Source organism: Coregonus lavaretus, assembly GCF_964263955.1.
Source record: "Coregonus lavaretus genome assembly, chromosome: 28".
NCBI classification, from domain to species: domain Eukaryota; kingdom Metazoa; phylum Chordata; class Actinopteri; order Salmoniformes; family Salmonidae; genus Coregonus; species Coregonus lavaretus.
In genome coordinates this window covers 4,267,142-4,287,102 of record NC_140015.1, presented here as the reverse complement: position 1 = coordinate 4,287,102, position 19,961 = coordinate 4,267,142, and the positions used below count along the sequence as shown (strand labels likewise).

At 43.6% G+C, this 19,961-nt stretch overlaps 1 protein-coding gene across 1 annotated transcript; it reads right to left on the bottom strand.

Annotated features, from left to right (window-relative positions):
• Nucleotides 1-505: 505 nt before the first annotated feature.
• Nucleotides 506-16,677, bottom strand: LOC311104437 (26S proteasome non-ATPase regulatory subunit 11-like). Its single transcript, XM_084146274.1, has 12 exons — nt 16,554-16,677; nt 9,604-9,705; nt 5,818-6,014; nt 5,433-5,490; nt 4,993-5,187; nt 4,407-4,548; nt 4,081-4,204; nt 3,757-3,882; nt 2,770-2,805; nt 2,488-2,539; nt 1,934-2,076; nt 506-1,691 (listed from the first exon to the last, which is right to left on the bottom strand). Exons 1-11 carry the CDS (start codon nt 16,642-16,644, stop codon nt 1,934-1,936), a joined length of 1,266 nt encoding a protein of 421 aa, XP_084002400.1. The 5' UTR covers nt 16,645-16,677; the 3' UTR covers nt 506-1,691.
• Nucleotides 16,678-19,961: the final 3,284 nt, after the last annotated feature.

Here is a 19,961-nt window from a genome sequence, read left to right as displayed (position 1 = left end):
TTTTCCACTTTCATCTGTGACCCAACTACAAAACAATTTCGCTTGTGAAAATCCCAATCCAACAGCGCTCCCTGGTTTCTGATAAGTGTAGCTACATAATGACATTCTCATTTGTAACCTGTGCGCCTTCTGGGTACTGTCACAAATGACACCATATCCCCTATAGGGCACTACCTTTTGCCTTCACCTATAGGGCTCTGGTCAAAAGTAGTAAACCATATAGGGAATAGGGTGCCATGTGGGACAGAACACTAGGCTTTGTCAAGATGGTTTGGTGAACAGACCCCAGACTCGCTGCAACTGACTGTCCAATCACCTTTTGCCTGTGTTCGAGTTGTCTAAAATTGAATAAAATGTATCAACTCATTTACCCTGATAAATGCAGCACATATGCTGAATCTGATGATGTATGCAAGATAAAAATCTATATACAGAGAACCGATACATTTGAAGAAAAATCAAGGTATAATAATAGACAGTGGCCAAAAACGAAGAGGCAAGATAATAACAGTCCATCTAGTTTAGTTCCTTCAAACAGAAAATTAAGCCGTGACATTCAACATATTTATTAGCACTTGTCTTTTATCTATGTCATATGGGAAATGGTCGATTAGGTGTCCTTGCAAAAAGTAGTCCTCAAACCTTACAGCTTTTATATTTTTCAGCAAACGAGCCCCAGTCGTTTGTATACATGAGGAATTAACAACCAACTCACTCTCCCCGTCAGTCAGCCAGTCACAATCGTCACCACCACCACCACTCACAAAAGCACGCTGGGGGCTTCTTTCATTCTCGTTTAGCGTTATAATAAAAAGGGGATGGGTGGAGGGGTGTTAGCATGACAGGCCTGACATGGACAGAGAGAGACGCCTGGCAACATTATGTACAAACTGGAATTGGAGGCAGGGAGGGAAACAATTAGACCTGGATTGAAATACTATTAGAGATCATATCAGGTACTTTATCTGTTCTCGATTGAGCTTGCCTGTTGAAATGGAACCAGTAGAAAAGTCCCAAAAAGGAATGCCACACCCTCCTGGCACCCCAGGCAGGATAAAACAAACTCTCAGTACTTGAACGATTTTCAAACAATATATTAACCCAGGTCTAGGAACTATAAAACAGTATGGCGATGACTGTGTCCTTTTCCTGTGGCGTGTTCCCAGGGACAGGGGTCCTTTTTCTCTGTCCACTCTGGCCCAAAGCCAGCAGACACAGGTTGCCGTGTGTGGGTGTGTGTGTTGGGGCGAGGGGGGATATGGCCAGAGGTTGTTTGGCAACAGAACTGAACCTTTAGGCAGTGTGAGCCCCCCCCAATTACACTCTTTCAGAGACCTATATGTATCATACATGTTATGTATATGTTTCGGTTTCTTTATTGTTCTTTTTTTTACAAGATTCCCTGATGGTTGGCAAGGAGGGGAGGAGGGGGACACCGAGGAACATAGAAACTTGTGATGGAGATACCAGTAGTTATAATGTCCGTTGGGGGGAAATGTACCCAGTCTGATTTGAAGAGGGGTGGGGGGGTTGGGACGACGACAGCCTAGCCCTGTCAGTTTGTGGGTTGGTCGGTTGGTTTATTTGCTTGCTGGGTTGTTTGAGTCCGAACACCCCACTCTCTCTCCTCTCCCCGGAGTGCTTCACAAACTGGCCAGACACGCTCTGTGCTGGGGTACAGGTGGTCTCCTCTGTGGAAAGAGAAAAGGGAAAAGAGATTAACTGGCAGGCTGGGGCGGTAGATTTAGGGACGCAGATCAAGCCTAGTCATGGACTAAATAGCATACTCAATTGAAAGCGCTTAATCTATGTTCGCGAAACCGTCCCATAATGTTCCAAAGCAGGACTGTCATACATAACAATGACACATATTCAACATAAATGTATTCTATATCACTCCAATTCTGCTAGCAAGCTTAGGGGACTGACTGACCTATGTGAGCTTCTTGGCTTTGTTGTAGAGTGAGTCCACCACTTTGCTCATGTTCTGAATGGTCTCCAGGGCCGCCTCGTACGTCGTGTCTACTGCAGGATCATCAAAGATGATCAGCACACCCTCACCTTGGTCCAAAATACCTATAGACAGAGAGAGACAGAGAGAGAGAGGGTGTCACATAGGTATATAGTAAAGGCATTAAAAACTCTGACCTAAAAAATATGATCGTCTTCCTTTAACTTGAAGTTAATTATTACATATAACCAACAACTATGGGACTAATATGACAGGAGGAAGAAATCTGGATTTAAACTCCCCCATGTACAGTGGGGAGAACAAGTATTTGATACACTGCCTATTTTAAAACCTGCAAAATCGGCAGTGTATCAAATACTTGTTCTCCCCACTGTATTTATTTGGAAAGTAAACCTAAAACTTTTAATTTGGCTCTATGCTCCAGCATTTTAGATTAGTCAGCAAGTTTTAGCTTCACTGTCCAAATAAATACATAGAGAAGTGTGTGTTCACATTTTTCATTATCAGACACCTACCGTGAAATTTTGTGTCCAGAATCATCTGTGACAACTTCCTCTCGACATCTCCCTGTGTAGAAGTGAAGAAACCAAATCAACACACAGCTAACCACACACGCTCACCATAAATGGAGTAAAAAGAACACCAATGATTGATTTTTATTTTTTAAACATTACTGCTTCAGTCAACATTAGAGCAAATTCTTAAAGAGGGAAACGGGCAAGGCAAAATAACAAAATTAAGTAAAAGATGTGCTGACCCCAGTGAATGTCCTATTAGTGGAATAAGCTATGACTTACCTTGGAGAGTTTTATGAGGGTGGAAATGTGTTCTATCTGTGGGGCGACAGAACAACACTTGTCAGTAGTCTAGAACACAAGCTCAACAAAGCAAAACAAATACTAGACAACAATTTTACAAATATTGCTTTTATAAAACACACCAATTTGAACTTTAGACTTTACAAATCCTTAAAGAATTTTACAAGACGAAAAATCCAAGCTGAACAAAGCTAAACAAATACTAGCCTTTTACAAATAGCCTTGTTACGAATTCCCTGCCAGTGACTTATCAGCATCTCACAACCCTTTCAAGCTGCACACTCCACTCCCCATCCCCCACGACCCTAGGGGCACAATAAACTGGCCTCTCAAACACGTGTGTCCTGGGCCCTGATTGGTTGCTAAGAGGCACATTGTTAGGGGGCAGGACACCTGACAACTCTTCTGACTGTGCAGGCCAGTGTCTGTTCACTCCTCTGAGTGGACTTGTGGGATGGAGTGCGTGCAGAACTTTGTTGTTATTATTGTTGTAACGTGTGTGTGTGTGTTTAGTACTTACTGTTGGTAGTGTTTAATGATAATTGTTTGCATGTATAGCCTTGATCTATACAGTCCTTTATCTTTATACAGTCCTTACCAGTGCTCTTGCTGTGCTACTGTATTGGAATTATGCTCATGCTATGCTAATAGTGTACAGCCTATTCATTACTGTTAATCTCCTGTACTACAGAACCACATCCTTCCTACATCTATTCCCTGTCTGCTGTGAGTGTGTACAGCAATAAAGTTCCCTTGTGTGCAACTCTGAGGTTGCCTCGTTCCCCTCTTACACAGATCAGCCCAAATGGAGTGTCGCTCTCTTTCGAGCCTACTACTTTTAAAAACACAGAAATTCGGATTTTACAGACTTCCCTAATTCTTAAAATAATTTTACAAGAACAAAAGCCTGGTCCTGGACTGAAAAGCATGCCCCCACCTCCACAACATGCCCAGCTGTAAGCTCACCTGGACCCTGGAGAAAGGCTCGATGACACGGATGAGGTTTTGTTCAAGCAGGTTGTCATAGAGCGTGGTCAAGTGTGTGCTTATGATGGGGTCGTCTCTCAACTCCCCTCTGTACTCTGTAAGGGCCTGGAGAGAGAGAGGGGGGGGGATAGAGGTGAGAAATGAGGAAAATACAAGGATATAGATCAAATGTAGCAAAAGAGGGGGATAGAAAGAGAGAGGAAGAGTGAAACAGATGTTAAGGAACCTACAACAGATAACAACGGCAAACGAAAAAATGCATCTGTGCATCAATGCTATTCAGTTCACTCAACATGCTCTTACCTTTTCAAAATCGTCCAGCGACCGGTTCTTGCTGGCTTGTGCCACGCATTTCAGAGAGTCTGTCTGTCTCCCGGCGTGCCGCAGGGCTAGCTTCCCACTGACAAGACCCTGGACCTCCTCAGGACTACAACAAGACAACAGGCTACTCATCCAAGACATCAACTTTCCTCTAAAGCTCTCATCTACACATAACTAACTCCATAGCTAATTGTTGTGCAGCATATTAACTCAAATTCCAAAGTGATATATTGCGTAAGTATAGTATAGTGATTACACATCGATCATCATAACACACAACATATAGAGTTAAGCATTCAGCTGCTTACAGGTTGAGCATGATTTTGCAGAGCAGCATGTATTTGAGAGCGGTGATCGCTCTGGGGTGGTCGATGGAGTCGTAGCCTTCGAAGGCCTCGTAGAAGTAAGAGTAGGCCGTCTTCCAGTCCTTCTCTGCCGCGTGGATGATCCCTGTAGGGGGTGGAGGGGTGAGGAGGCTATCAACCAGGGATGCTCAAATCTGGACCTCGGGTCCTATTGCAATGCTGATTGTCATTCTTGCTCTCTAATCAGGGACTGATTTAGACCCAGGGCACCAGGTGAGTGCAATGAGGTAAAAATGGAGATCAGAGGTACAACTGGAATTTACATCTCAACAACACTGCATGGTCACCTCTGTACGACCAGAAAAGGTCAACCTACAACTATGTCGAGTTAGGATCCAGGCCTTTATGCTTGGTCGATGTGGAAGAGCTGGCTGATGCCCCACCACTTTAAAAAGCTTTAAAATTAAACAGAAAATGTTCAAAAAATCACTGAATATCTTTTAAAATTGCAGAGGCCACTCCTACACAGTGGACATAATAGTGAACTAGTGGTGGGTGTTGTATGGGAGGAGGATGGAGGGTAGCGGACCTGACTGCATGTCCAGGGCGGCCTGTAGCTTGGGCGGGCAGTAGATGCCGTTGGCGGTGGTGCGTGCAGAGGTGAGGGCGGCGCGGGCCTTGGGCAGGTTGCTGAGGCCGTGGTACGTCTTGCTCTCCAGCAGCTGCACCTCCACCAGCAGGGCCTTGTCATCCATCTTCTTCAGCTCCTGGAGCAGCTGGGTGCCTGATGGACAGATGGATGGAAGGAGGGAGGGATGGAGAGAGAGAGGGAGAGACATGAATGAGCACACAAAGCCAGAGTTGGCAGATTTTTAAATGTACTTTAATTGGGACTGGTCAACTGAAGTGTATAATACGTTAACATGTATCTGATGTGCACTTATTAGGAATACCAACTGTATTCATATCCAGCTCTTTTTGTTGTGATCAATATTTCCAGTTTAAGTACAAACAAGCAAAACAACGCACCTAGATGAAGCGCCTCCTGATACCGCTTTGTGTCAAAATACAGAGAGATGAGACGAGCCTGGAGAGAGAAGACAAAGTCAAGGATACCACACTTCTGGAATCATCTTTACCATAATCATCACCACCAGAGGTCAATTTTAAGAAATAAAAATATGAAATTGTCCAATTGGAATGTCAATTCAATTCCTGAATTGACAGACTTGAAATGTGTCATCAAGTTCCACCAATGGCCCTTGAAGCAAGAGCTGCAGCGCTACATACAGCGAAATAGACTAAAGAACCCTAAAACGGGCTTAATCTCCATCCACTGTAAACCCTTTAGTGAGGCGAACCAAACCCCTTATGTCAATGCTCCCCCAGTGGAGTCCCCTCTCCCACTCCTCACCTCCAGGGCCTGTCTGAGGAATGTCCTCTTCTCAGCCTTGGCCCACTCGATGCACTCCAGACACAGCTCCACCTCCTGGCCTGTAGCTGCCTCCATGTCCAGAAACAGGTCCAGCAGCGAGCGCACCAGCCGCGCCGCCTTGGCCTTGCTGATGGAATTCAGGAACGGCCGCACATACTTCAGGAGACCACCCAGCTCTGAGGGACACAGCAATTTGAGGAGATCCGTTTAAGCAAGCCAAGGTGAGGAGCAGGAACACTAATGTTGATCACAATGACTAGGTATTTGGGATGCAAGGTGATTTGTAGATCAGTAATTCTGGGCAGTCCGCATGCAATGTAATCAATCTCAAACTTGCGCAGAGTCAAGGAGAAACCTTTGAGATACATTTGTCAGCAATTAAGTCTGCTTGGTGTTGCGTTTCCTTGCCATACTGAAGATCATGACAGTCAGTATTAGTGTTGCACGTAATATACCAGTACCACGGTAATATCACGGTACCAAAACGTTACGATACCAACATTTTAGAATACCATAGTACCGTTTCATATGATACTACTGACTATTTCAGCCCTACCGATCTAAAGAACCTGCTGGCGCCTGATATGAAATGTTTATAAAGTCAGCTTTGCTTATAAATTAAGTAGAATTTAAGCAACAGCCACTAGTCTCTTGTATGTGCAGGTCCAATAATATCCACTTCACTTTCATGCGCATATCACGTGTGGCTGCTGTAATCAGCCAGCAGCATCGCCTAGACCCTACCAGCCCTCACTCACCTGCCTCTCTCCGTCCGCTTTTCACGCGTGTCTAATCCTCCATCACTTTCTTTTAATATTTTTTTAATATAATTTAGCGAGCGGAGATGCAGACCCTGATGAGTCTTCGGTTGTTAGATTTGGAGCTGCGTGCAAAGCGAGCAATGTTGATATGTTGTATCACCTCATCGCCTGTTATAACCATGAGCACAGACCAGTCTGAGAAGACTTTGCAAGTTCACTGTCATGCAGCCTCCGCATGTCAGAGAGGGGAAATGGAGCATCGCTTCACGACAGGCATGCCTGCAGCTTTACAGCAAAGAAAACGGCTAGTTTCTAGCCTAAAAATATCACCCATGTTACCGGAGATGCTTTTTTTCTTTCTATCATGATTCACGCGGATTATATACAGTGGGGAGAACAAGTATTTGATACACTGCCGATTTTGCAGGTTTTCCTACTTACAAAGCATGTAGAGGTCTGTAATTTTATCATAGGTACACTTCAACTGTGAGAGACGGAATCTAAAACAAAAATCCAGAAAATCACATTGTATGATTTTTAAGTAATTAATTTGCATTTTATTGCATGACATAAGTATTTGATCACCTACCAACCAGTAAGAATTCCGGCTCTCACAGACCTGTTAGTTTTTCTTTAAGAAGCCCTCCTGTTCTCCACTCATTACCTGTATTAACTGCACCTGTTTGAACTTGTTACCTGTATAAAAGACACCTGTCCACACACTCAAACAGACTCCAACCTCTCCACAATGGCCAAGACCAGAGAGCTGTGTAAGGACACCAGGGATAAAATTGTAGACCTGCACAAGGCTGGGATGGGCTACAGGACAATAGGCAAGCAGCTTGGTGAGAAGGCAACAACTGTTGGCGCAATTATTAGAAAATGGAAGAAGTTCAAGATGACGGTCAATCACCCTCGGTCTGGGGCTCCATGCAAGATCTCACCTCGTGGGGCATCAATGATCATGAAGAAGGTGAGGGATCAGCCCAGAACTACACGGCAGGACCTGGTCAATGACCTGAAGAGAGCTGGGACCACAGTCTCAAAGAAAACAATTAGTAACACACTACGTCGTCATGGATTAAAATCCTGCAGCGCACGCAAGGTCCCCCTGCTCAAGCCAGCGCATGTCCAGGCCCGTCTGAAGTTTGCCAATGACCATCTGGATGATCCAGAGGAGGAATGGGAGAAGGTCATGTGGTCTGATGAGACAAAAATAGAGCTTTTCGGTCTAAACTCCACTCGCCGTGTTTGGAGGAAGAAGAAGGATGAGTACAACCCCAAGAACACCATCCCAACCGTGAAGCATGGAGGTGGAAACATCATTCTTTGGGGATGCTTTTCTGCTAAGGGGACAGGACGACTGCACCGTATTAAGGGGAGGATGGATGGGGCCATATATCGCGAGATCTTGGCCAACAACCTCCTTCCCTCAGTAAGAGCATTGAAGATGGGTCGTGGCTGGGTATTCCAGCATGACAACGACCCGAAACACACAGCCAGGGCAACTAAGGAGTGGCTCCATAAGAAGCATCTCAAGGTCCTGGAGTGGCCTAGCCAGTCACCAGACCTGAACCCAATAGAAAATCTTTGGAGGGAGCTGAAAGTCCGTATTGCCCAGCGACAGCCCCGAAACCTGAAGGATCTGGAGAAGGTCTGTATGGAGGAGTGGGCCAAAATCCCTGCTGCAGTGTGTGCAAACCTGGTCAAGACCTACAGGAAACGTATGATCTCTGTAATGGCAAACAAAGGTTTCTGTACCAAATATTAAGTTCTGCTTTTCTGATGTATCAAATAATTATGTCATGCAATAAAATGCAAATTAATTACTTAAAAATCATACAATGTGATTTTCTGGATTTTTCTTTTAGATTCCGTCTCTCACAGTTGATGATAAAAAGTACAGACCTCTACATGCTTTGTAAGTAGGAAAATCTGCAAAATCGGCAGTGTATCAAATACTTGTTCTCCCCACTGTATATCATTTCACAAACATGTCTCGGGCCGTTTTAAATGTATCCCGGGTCGCTAATTATTGGTTTGATAACAAACAATGTTGTTCAGTCATGTCATGTTAACTAGCTAGCTAACAACCTGTTAACTTGACAGTAGGTTTAGGCAAATTGGATTGGCACAGGAAGGAAAAGGGTCTGCTGCTCATGAGATTTGCTTCAAAAGGGTAGGACACTAATGTAAGCCTAAACTATATCAAAAATCAATTTATTTTTGGTGCTCCTTAAATTCTGTTTGGTGCCTAACGTTTTAAAAGTTGGGAGTAGTGTCTGTATGTGTGTTTGTGGGAGAGAGAGAGTGGTGTGTGTGTGTTTGAGAATGAGGGAGTGTGTGTCTTAACTGAAGAGTAAAGAAGGTTTCATGCAGTGTTTTCCCCTTACTGACACAATGACAAGCAGATCATTATGCATGTATATCCCAGGAGGTTGGTGGCACTTTAATTGGGGAGGACAGGCTTGTGAAAATGGCTGGAGCGGAATGGTATCAAACACATGGTTTCTATGTGTTTGACGCCATTCCATTTGCGCCGTTCCAGCCATTATTATGAGCCATCCTCCCTTCAACAGCCTCCACTGAGGTATAGTCCCTCCTCCCATTCCTCCAACCAATTCACAGGTAGGCCTTTGCAAATATTAGCAAATGAGCCATTCTATGCAGTATTTTATTATACACTGAACAGTGTGAGTTTAAATTCAATGTGTTGTATTGAGTAGAAGTGTGAATTTCAGGGACAGGTTTTTGGAGAACGTTTCAAAAACGTAAACAAGCGTCTGGGGGACGGGGCGAACAGGATGCTAGGCCACAGATAGTCTTGCACCATGGTATCGCAATACTACTCGGTATTGTTATACTTGGCCTGGTATCGTTTGCTAAATTTTGGTATCGTGACAAGCCTAGTCAGCATCATTCTCTAGTAGAGGTGATGTGTCTACTCTGAGTCTGCACTTGTCCAGCTGAAATCGGAGGGGGTGAGGGAGGGAGGATATGTTACCTGCAGCTTGGCCCGTCTTAGCCAGCAGACCACCCAGCTCCAGGATGCTCTGCTCTTTGACACGCACCGCCTCCTCATCGCTCTCCTGGATGTCCCGCTTTACTGCAACAAACAATGGAAGAATACTTGTTGACATTGACAGCACAACCTTTTATACGTAGACCTAGCTTAATAGATGGCAACATCTAGGCTATATGTGAGAACAAATGATCAAACTATTATTACTGCCATCATCAGTTTTGTTGTCAAATCAAAGTGGGGGTGCTCACTTATAAGTCACTGCTTTCAGTTGATGGCTAGCTGGGGGAAATCATCCCTGGGTCCAACATTGCACCTAATTCGCTAGCAGTCAAAGTAACAAAGGCTGAGCCACTAGCTGTTTTTTTTTTTTTTTTTTTTTATTTCACCTTTATTTAACCAGGTAAACCAGTTGAGAACAAGTTCTCATTTACAACTGCGACCTGGCCAAGATAAAGCAAAGCAGTGCGATAAAAACAACACAGAGTTACATATGGGGTAAAACAAAACAAAGTCAAAAATACAACAGAAATACACATATATATATATATATATATATATACAGTGTGTGCAAATGTAGCAAGTTATGGAGGTAAGGCAATAAATAGGCTATAGTGCAAAATAATTACAATTAGTATTAACACTGGAATGATAGATGTGCAAGAGATGATGTGCAAATAGAGATACTGGGGTACAAATGAGCAAAATAAATAACAATATAGGGATGAGGTAGTTGGGTGGGCTAATTTCAGATGGGCTGTGTACAGGTGCAGTGATCGGTAAGGTGCTCTGACAACTGATGCTTAAAGTTAGTGAGGGAGATAAGTGTCTCCAGCTTCAGAGATTTTTGCAATTTGTTCCAGTCATTGGCAGCAGAGAACTGGAAGGAATGGCGGCCAAAGGAGGTGTTGGCTTTGGGGATGACCAGTGAGATATACCTGCTGGAGCGCAGACTACGGGTGGGTGTTGCTATGGTGACCAATGAGCTAAGATAAGGCGGGGATTTGCCTAGCAGTGATTTATAGATGGCCTGGAGCCAGTGGGTTTGGCGACGAATATGTAGTGAGGACCAGCCAACAAGAGCGTACAGGTCACAGTGGTGGGTAGTATATGGGGCTTTGGAGACAAAACGGATGGCACTGTGATAGACTACATCCAATTTGCTGAGTAGAGTGTTGGAGGCTATTTTGTAAATGACATCGCCGAAGTCAAGGATCGGTAGGATAGTCAGTTTTACGAGGGCATGTTTGGCAGCATGAGTGAAGGAGGCTTTGTTGCGAAATAGGAAACCGATTCTAGATTTAACTTTGGATTGGAGATTCTTTATGTGAGTCTGGAAGGAGAGTTTACAGTCTAACCAGACACCTAGATATTTGTAGTTGTCCACATACTCTAGGTCAGACCCGTCGAGAGTAGTGATTCTAGTCGGGTGGGCGGGTGCAAGCAGCGTTCGGGTTGAAGAGCATGCATTTAGTTTTACTAGTGTTTAAGAGCAGTTGGAGGCTACTGAAGGAGTGTTGTATGGCATTGAAGCTCGTTTGGAGGTTTGTTAACACAGTGTCCAATGAAGGGCCAGATGTATACAAAATGGTGTCGTCTGCGTAGAGGTGGATCTGAGAGTCACCAGCAGCAAGAGCGACGTCATTGATATACACAGAGAAAAGAGTCGGCCCAAGAATTGAACCCTGTGGCACCCCCATAGAGACTGCCATAGATCCAGACAACAGGCCCTCCGATTTGACACATTGAACTCTATCTGAGAAGTAGTTGGTGAACCAGGCGAGGCAGTCATTTAAGAAACCAAGGCTATTTAGTCTGCCAATAAGAATGCGGTGGTTGACAGAGTCAATGAAAACGGCTGCACAGTACTGTCTATTATCGATCGCGGTTATAATATCGTTTAGGACCTTGAGCGTGGCTGAAGTGCACCCATGACCAGCTCGGAAACCGGATTGCATAGCGGAGAAGGTACGGTGGGATTCGAAATGGTCGGTGATCTGTTTGTTGACTTGGCTTTCAAAAACTTTTGAAAGGCAGGGCAGGATGGATATGGGTCTGTAACAGTTTGGATCTAGAGTGTCACCCCCTTTGAAGAGGGGGATGACCGCGGCAGCTTTCCAATCTCTGGGGATCTCAGACGTTACGAAAGAGAGGTTGAACAGGCTAGTAATAGGGGTTGCGACAATTTCGGCGGCTAGTTTTAGAAAGAAAGGGTCCAGATTGTCTAGCCCAGATGATTGACAGCTTCTGCTGTCAATAAATCAGATTTAGCTGGCTCCATTTACAAACAAAAATGTGTAGCTAGTTAGTCATTTCAGTAATGTTAGCTATCTGGCTAACTTTAGCTAGCTATTAGCTATATAACGTTAGAAAAAGGCATTTGTCAGATAGCTATCACATTCGCTAACATTTAGCTAGATTTGTAAATCAAAAACTAAAAACAGAAAAAATAATTTAGCTAGCTAGATGATTCCAATCTTATACGTTCTGCTACAGTAGAAGGTTGGAAATGCCTTTTGTTTAAATTAACACACAGCTGAGCCGGAGCGAGATATGGCTCAGAAAATGTACCTCAATCAAGGGATATAAATGGCATTGTACTCCGAATTGTCCCATTATCCCACCTGCTACACGAGAAGATTGAACGACTGCTAGTTAAGTAAACTGCCATTTCTGTCCTTGTGCTAGCTAGCAGTTGCCACTAAATAATGCATTTTAGCCTATTCTTTGATTGAAATACCAGTCGATGTAGCACGAGAGCTGCTGATACAGCTTTAATAAGCCCAATCATTTTGTAACAATTTTAAAGGCAATTTGCGTGTAAAAAATGGCCACGATTAAAAAACAGCAATTTTTTTCTCTCAACTGGTAAATGAAGTACGCTTCCCATTCGCCATTCAAGTGCATAGGCAACTAGGCAGGTTTCGGTGCGTCACACACCTCTTTGCAATGAGCTGGAGGCAGTACGCATTTTGAAAGCATAGCCTACTTAATTGTTTGAAATCTGAACGTTTCACTACGAGGCATGTCTTACCTTGCTTCAAAGTAGCCTAGCCAAAATGTGCAGGCAATACTTTTATAAAGACTTCCATATGCCATTGAAACCAGTAGCCCTTTTGTCTTATGTTCTATTGGTTTTCAAATAAACTTTCTTTCATTGTCCAGTAGCCAAAGGCACACTCCTAGTCATATTAGCCACCAATGCTAGTTGTTGCATATGCCTATTTAGATCTCCCCTCTTTCTAAATATCTTTATCTCTGTCATATGAAACCGCTCACAATGGTATTTTCCTGCTAATTGCATTATGGAACATACTGTTCAATGCAGCGTGTAGTGGCTTAGAGTCGGCCTAGACTATAGGATATATCAGACCTTATATTTCTTCTCTTTTCTTTACACAGGAAGATGTTGGCCCTTTATAAACACATTTCATGCAATTCTACTACACTTTTTGACTGGAAACATTAGCAATATGACGTCCATCTAACCTGGAGTAAGAAATTCCTGTCCAATAACAAACAAAAGTGGCACTGACCAAATGATAAAGACAGTGAATATGCACACTCACTGGGGATATGGACGATGATCTCCGCTGGTGCATTTAATTAAGTTGAGAATTTTGATAACTAAAAGACAGATTGGAGACCCCTTGACTTCTTCCACATTTTGTTACATTACAGCCTTATTCTAAAATGGATTAAATTGTCCCCCCCCCCCCCCTCAATCTACACACAATACCCCATAATGACAAAGCAAAAACAGGTTTTTAAAAATGTTTGCACAAAAAACTGATATATCACATTTACATAAGTATTCAGACCCTTTACTCAGTACTTTGTTGAAGCACCTTTGGCAGCAATTACAGCCTCAAGTCTTCTTGGGTATGACACTACAAGCTTGGCACACCTGTATTTAGGGAGTTTCTCCCATTCTTCTCTGCAGATCCTCTCAAGCTCTGTTAGGTTGGATAGGGAGCGTCGCTGCACAGCTATTTTCAGGTCTCTCCAGAGAGGTTCGATCGGGTTCAAATCCGTGCTCTGGCTGGGCCACTCAAGGACATTCAGAGACTTGTCCCGAAGCCACTCCTGCGTTGTCTTGGCTGTGTGCTTAGGGTCATTGTCCTGTTGGAAGGGGAACCGTCACCCCAGTCTGAGGTCCTGAGCGCTCTGGAGCAGGTTTTCATCAAGGATCTTTTTGTACTTTTCTCCATTCATCTTTCCCTCGATCCTGACTAGTCTCCCAGTCCCTGCCGCTGAAAAACATCCCCACAGCATGATGCGGCCACCACCATGCTTCACCGTAAGGATGGTTCCAAGTTTCCTCCAGACGTGAAGCTTGTCATTTAGGCCAAAGAGTTCAATATTGGTTTCCTCAGACCAGAGAATCTTGTTTCTGATGGTCTGGGAGTCCTTGAGGTGCCTTTTGGCAAACTCCAAGTGGGCTGTCATGTGCCTTTTACTGAGGAGTGGCTTCTGTCTGGCCACTACCATAAATGCCTGATTGGTGGAGTGCTGCAGAGATGGTTGTCCTTCTGGAAGGTTCTCCCATCTCCACATAGGAACTCTGTCAGAATGACCATCGCGTTCTTGGTCACCTCCCTGACCAAGGCCCTTCTCCCCCGATTACTCAGTTTGGCCAGGCGGCCAGCTCTAGGAAGAGTCTTGGTGGTTCCAAACTTCTTCCATTTAAGAATGATGGAGGCCACTGTGTTCTTGGGGACATTCAATGCTGCAGAAATGTTTTGGTACCCTTCCCCAGATTTGTGCCTCCACACAATCCTGTCTCGGAGCTCTACGGACAATTCCTTCGACCCCATGGCTTGGTTTTTGCTCTGACATGCACTGTCAGCTGTGGGACCTTATATAGACAGGTGTGCCCCTTTCCAAATCATGTCCAATCAATTGAATTTACCACAGGTGGACTCCAATCAAGTTGTAGAAACTTCTCAAGGATGATCAATGGAAACAGGATGCACTTGAGCTCAATTTCGAGTCTCATAGCAAAGGGTCTGAATACTTATGTAAATAAGGTATCCTTTTTTTTGGTGAATAAATTTGCAAACATTTCTAAAAATCTGTTTTCGCTTTGTAATTATGGGGTATTGTGTGTAGATTCATTTAATTTAGTGTGCAAATTTATTTAATCAATTTTAGAATAAGGCTGTAACATAAAATGTGGAAAAAGGGAAAGGGTCTGAATACTTTCTGAATGCACTGTATATGGCTGTCTCTGGGAAGTTGTGTCATCCAAATTTTTCTATGTAATGATATTGAATATCGGCGTCCTTGACTCTCAGAAATCTGTATATCTGTCATTCTCTAGTGTGAAGGTACAAACTCTGCCTTCCTGGCGGGTCCAGGGGGAGCAAATCAAGTGCCCTATAGGCCTACCACAGGCCAATCGGATGGCTCAGATTACCGTATCTGCAGTAATGTGAGATTTCAAAACGTTTAAAACCATGACTAGAGAGACTGTCAACGAATACAGCAAAGAGCTACTGGAAAGGTTGAGGGTAGAGGAAGTTCAGGAGTAAAAACAAACAAAATTGAATTATTGTAAAATTGACTGTGTCCATAAAATGTATTAGTATCTATAAGCTGGAAGTAGAGGCCTAAGCATTGTTGTTCACTAGTTTACTCCAATTAGGGAAGGGGTGGTGGGGTTGGAAAGTAATAAAGGTAAATATTTGTTTTTAAAGGATATGTATATGTATGTATGTATGTATGTATGTATGTATATATATATGCGAGAAAAAAAAACATATGGGGGATTGGAAGTTATGCAGACAATTACATTGATGGAAGTTACAATCTGCAATATTAAAGCTGATCTACCCCCTAAAAAAAAAAAAGACTTTTTATGAGCGAGTTCATGTTTAAGTCTTTACTCAGCACTGTCAACACTTTCTATTCAACACAAAATGTGCATTCTCCCTACCTCCATTCGCGCTACAACCAGCACTGCAGCTGCAATAAATGAGTAGGAAAGTGTATCGAAAGTGTATTGTTATTATTAGCAGCTTAAGTCTTTTTTAATATCAAGGAATATTTCACTTTCTCTGGTCATAGGAGTAACATGAATTTGTGTGGTGCGACTCGAGTTTAGCCATAAGCAGGAAGACAGTGTCCCTTTCTGGTCAGTGTCAATGGAGAGCGGAAGGATGTTGAGGCGGACCCGCAGTCTGTTACTCTCTCCCTCCGCTGAGACTGACCATCAGAAACAGGCACCATCAGTAAAATAAAAGGTAATTATTTAAATGTATGCTCACTCAGTTGTGCTTCACGAGTAATACAACTGATCTATTACCAGTGTGATCATATACCTCGATTACAAATATATATAATTTAGCATAGGCTTACGTTTTTTTAAAGTCATGTAAAAAAATATATATACATCTGAGCGGTAGATCTCGGCTTGAATTTTGACTCAGAAAGTGATCTTGACTCAGAAAAAATCATCAGGGTCTGTGTAGCAGGCGTCCCTATTCTCATAGCCCAAATCCCGGTCTGGTCTGTTGAGTCTGCTTCGCAAACGTTCCCGGAAGTTCCGCTATGTTGCGTCGATGGGGTACAAGGTTGGAATCACTTCTGTCTGTGTCGGAATCTTCTACCATTTAGCTAACTAGCCAGTAGGACTAGCTAGCAAGCTATTAATTCAATGCGCAAGCAAAAGGGTAGCTAGCTAACGTTACCTACCTAATTGCACACAGCATGCTAGCTACCAGTCTCCCTGCTGCTGACTCACTGTGACCAATGGGGATAGGCCGGTAGCCCGGTACGGTCATTGAGCTAGAGAGTACGGTAGCTACCTAGCTGGCAAGCTACTAGCTAAGTTAGCTAGCTAACTGCTCTAACACAGGGACTGTTTTAGCGATAATCTACACATCCGAGACACTTGGATACTACAAGTTATGTTGTAGCTATATACTTACCTATTGAATGTAAAATATCAATAGATGCATTCCGGTCTGAGCTGAGAAGAGACTGGGCTCTTTGAAACTCAGCCACCGCCGCGGCTGCCATCTTGCCTCTTCTCAATGACCGCTTGTTTCCGGTCTGTCCATCAACTTTCCTCTTCTTTTCCTTTGAAGTTAAATGGCGGTTGCCGCCACCTACTGGACTGGAGTATGTAGCCTATGTTTCACAGACAGAGAAGGAACCTTGCATAGTGCCCACTAATGTTGTCTCCAAGGCTAGCAGACTGGTTTCACGAGGCTAGTTATCTCCTTAAAATGAAATACAAATCTAAACCTCCTAACCTCTCAACACAGGTTCTCATTGGTCTGGGCTATGGACATCTCCCTGTAAAGGATAGGAACCGCCCCTGTTTCCTAGTGGACCCTTAGTGAGGTTTCTTTTAATGAGAATTTCGGTTGAGAGGTTAGAAGGTTTACATTTTACATTTGTACTTGTATTTTACTGCACATTTGAGGTGTAGACGAAAAGCAATGAGTGAAGTTAGGGGAGGTGCATCTGCAACAGCCAAAAGTCGGACACTGTTGTGGTTTTCCTACAGGAAGTTTAGATCAACATGACCGTGTCAACATGCCATTGTTTTTAAACGTTTTTCTTTATGATGTCAAAATGTCTTTATAATGTCTAAATAAACATGTTTCTTAACCCCAATATCAATTGGCGACCCGTCATTCAGGGCAGGTGGGGCAGGTGAGCCCCACCTGTTTAGCTTGAGCCCCGCCTGTTTTGCATGTTATTTTGGCATTAATTACGTGTCACATATCAGTTTGCAAACAATGTATAAAAAAAAACATTGAGTTAATAAAGCCGCATACAAACATGGTCTCTTTTTTGCTTTCTTGAGTAAGGCAGCTCCAAAATGCAGGTGCTTTATGTGGTGGTGGGGCAGCCAGCGGAAAATACGGAGCGTAGGGGTTGGTAATGTTCACTAGTTGCGCCGTGATTGGCTCAGTGTTCTGTCACTCATGGGGACACTACATCACAGCAAAATCTACGGGGAAGCTCGAAAGTTCCAGCCCCTTGGGTGCTGCCATAGAGTTACATTAGAAGTGCCCTTCCAAGAAGGCTCAAGGTCCTTGGCCACAGATAAAATGACATCAAATCACGTCATATCTACTGTAGTTTTGATTGGACTGATCATGTCAACATCATACTTTCAAAATCTTAGCTAGCAAGCTAGACAAGCAGTTATCATCATGAATCACGTCGACTATCTACTGGCAAATATTTGTCATATGAAGATGAATTATCGATAAAACGTATCGGTGCTCATCGGCCATTGGACATAAACATTACACAACAAGTTGGAAATCGCAAATTCAACAATGAGTGATTTGGAAAGAATAATGGCTAACTGCAAGCGTTGCAAAGCAATCACTAGCCTGCTGTTCAGTTGAGTGGGTGTGTGGTCCAAGTCTGGGTTTAAGGGTCTATTTTCCAGAGTTTTTTTCCCTCTGGTTGCACATGTGACACGTTGGCCAATAGAACGGATGGTAGAGGCGGGTTACCCACTCGCCGACGAATTCTCACAAGGCACCCCAATCTCCTCCACATGTATTTCCGTATTTTCTTCATTCGAATGATGGGGATTTGGGCCTGGTCTCGGAGAAGCAGTATATCCTTCGCGTCAGACTCATTAAAGAAAAAATACTTGTCCAGTTCGAGGTGAGTAATCGCTGTTTTGATATCCAGAAGCTCTTTTCGGTCATAAGAGACGGTAGCAGCAACATTAATGACAATGCCAAAAAACACACAAAATAGCACAGTTGGTTAGGAGCCCGTAAAACGGCAGCCTCCCCCTCCGGCGCCATTACAACAAGTAAGTACTACAGTGTGTAGTATAATATTCTACAGTATACTATAGTTTACTATATAATTCTATATTAAGTACAGTAGTAGGCCTATTCTATAGTAAACTGTAGTATTATTTCATGTGGGCAGATGGGTCAAAATCTAAGCGAAATATCCTCACTGATAAATGTCCCCACTTTCACTCTTAATGACAGAATGACAGAAATATGTCAGCTGTATGAGGCTCCTCAAGACCTGAACTACAATGGAGAGAACAAACATTTGATTGAACGTCTTCCTTCTATTGGAGCTGACATGCTATTATCAGGGTATCCACTTGAGCTGATGAATGGAGATGTTTCACATGTTCCAATGACATGGCTTAAAGGCCCAGCACAGTCAAAAATGTGATTTTGTTTTATATATATTTCCACATTATGAGGTTGCAATAATACTGTAAAATTGTGAAAATTAAGATAATGCCCTTTTAGTGTAGGAGCTGTTTGAAAAAGCTGCCTGAAATTTCAGCATTTTGACCTGCCTGGTGACATAACTCAGACCACCCCCAGACAGTCCTAGCAACATTCATGCTTGTGAAATTGCTCTTTGCTAAGAAGCTATTTTTGTTTCTTTTTGACCATTTTAATTGCAAATAATCACAGTAAGGTACTTAATTGTTACCTAGAAATTATTTGATATTGAGGTAAAACGGCTGCATTGGACCTTTAATTTACTGTAGTGGGTTAAAAAGTGTTTCTTGGTAGTCTTAAACAAATCTACACCTCACTCACATGGTTATGTAGTGGATAAACTCTTGAGTGTGCCGTCTTTAGCCAACTCTCCTGCTATCTCTCTCAGAATGATCTTCTTGATCCAAACCAGTCAGGTTTTAAGACTCAACTGAGACTGCTCTTCTCTGTGTCATGGAGGCTCTCCGCACTGCTAAAGCTAACTCTCTCTCCTCTGCTCTCATCCTTCTAGACCTATCTGCTGCCTTTGATACTGTGAACCATCAGATCCTTCTCTCCACCCTCTCCGAGTTGGGCATCTCCGGCGCTGCTCACTCTTGGATTGCGTCCTACCTGACAGGTCGCTCCTACCAGGTGGCGTGGCGAGAATCTGTCTCCGCACCACGTGCTCTCACCACTGGTGTCCCCCAGGGCTCAGTTATAGGCCCTCTCCTATTCTCTCTATACACCAAGTCACTTGGCTCTGTCATATCCTTACATGGTCTCTCCTATCATTGCTACGCAGACGACACACAATTCATTTTCTCCTTTCCCCCTTCTGATAACCAGGTGGCGAATCGCATCTCTGCATGTCTGGCAGACATATCAGTGTGGATGTCGGATCACCACCTCAAACTGAACCTCGACAAGACGGAGCTGCTCTTCCTCCCGGGGAAGGACTGCCCGCTCTATGATCTCGCCATCACGGTTGACAACTCCATTGTGTCCTCCTCCCAGAGTGCAAAGAACCTTGGCGTGACCCTGGACAACACCCTGTTGTTCTCCGCTAACATCAAAGCGGTGACCCGATCCTGCAGGTTCATGCTCTACAACATTCGCAAAGCG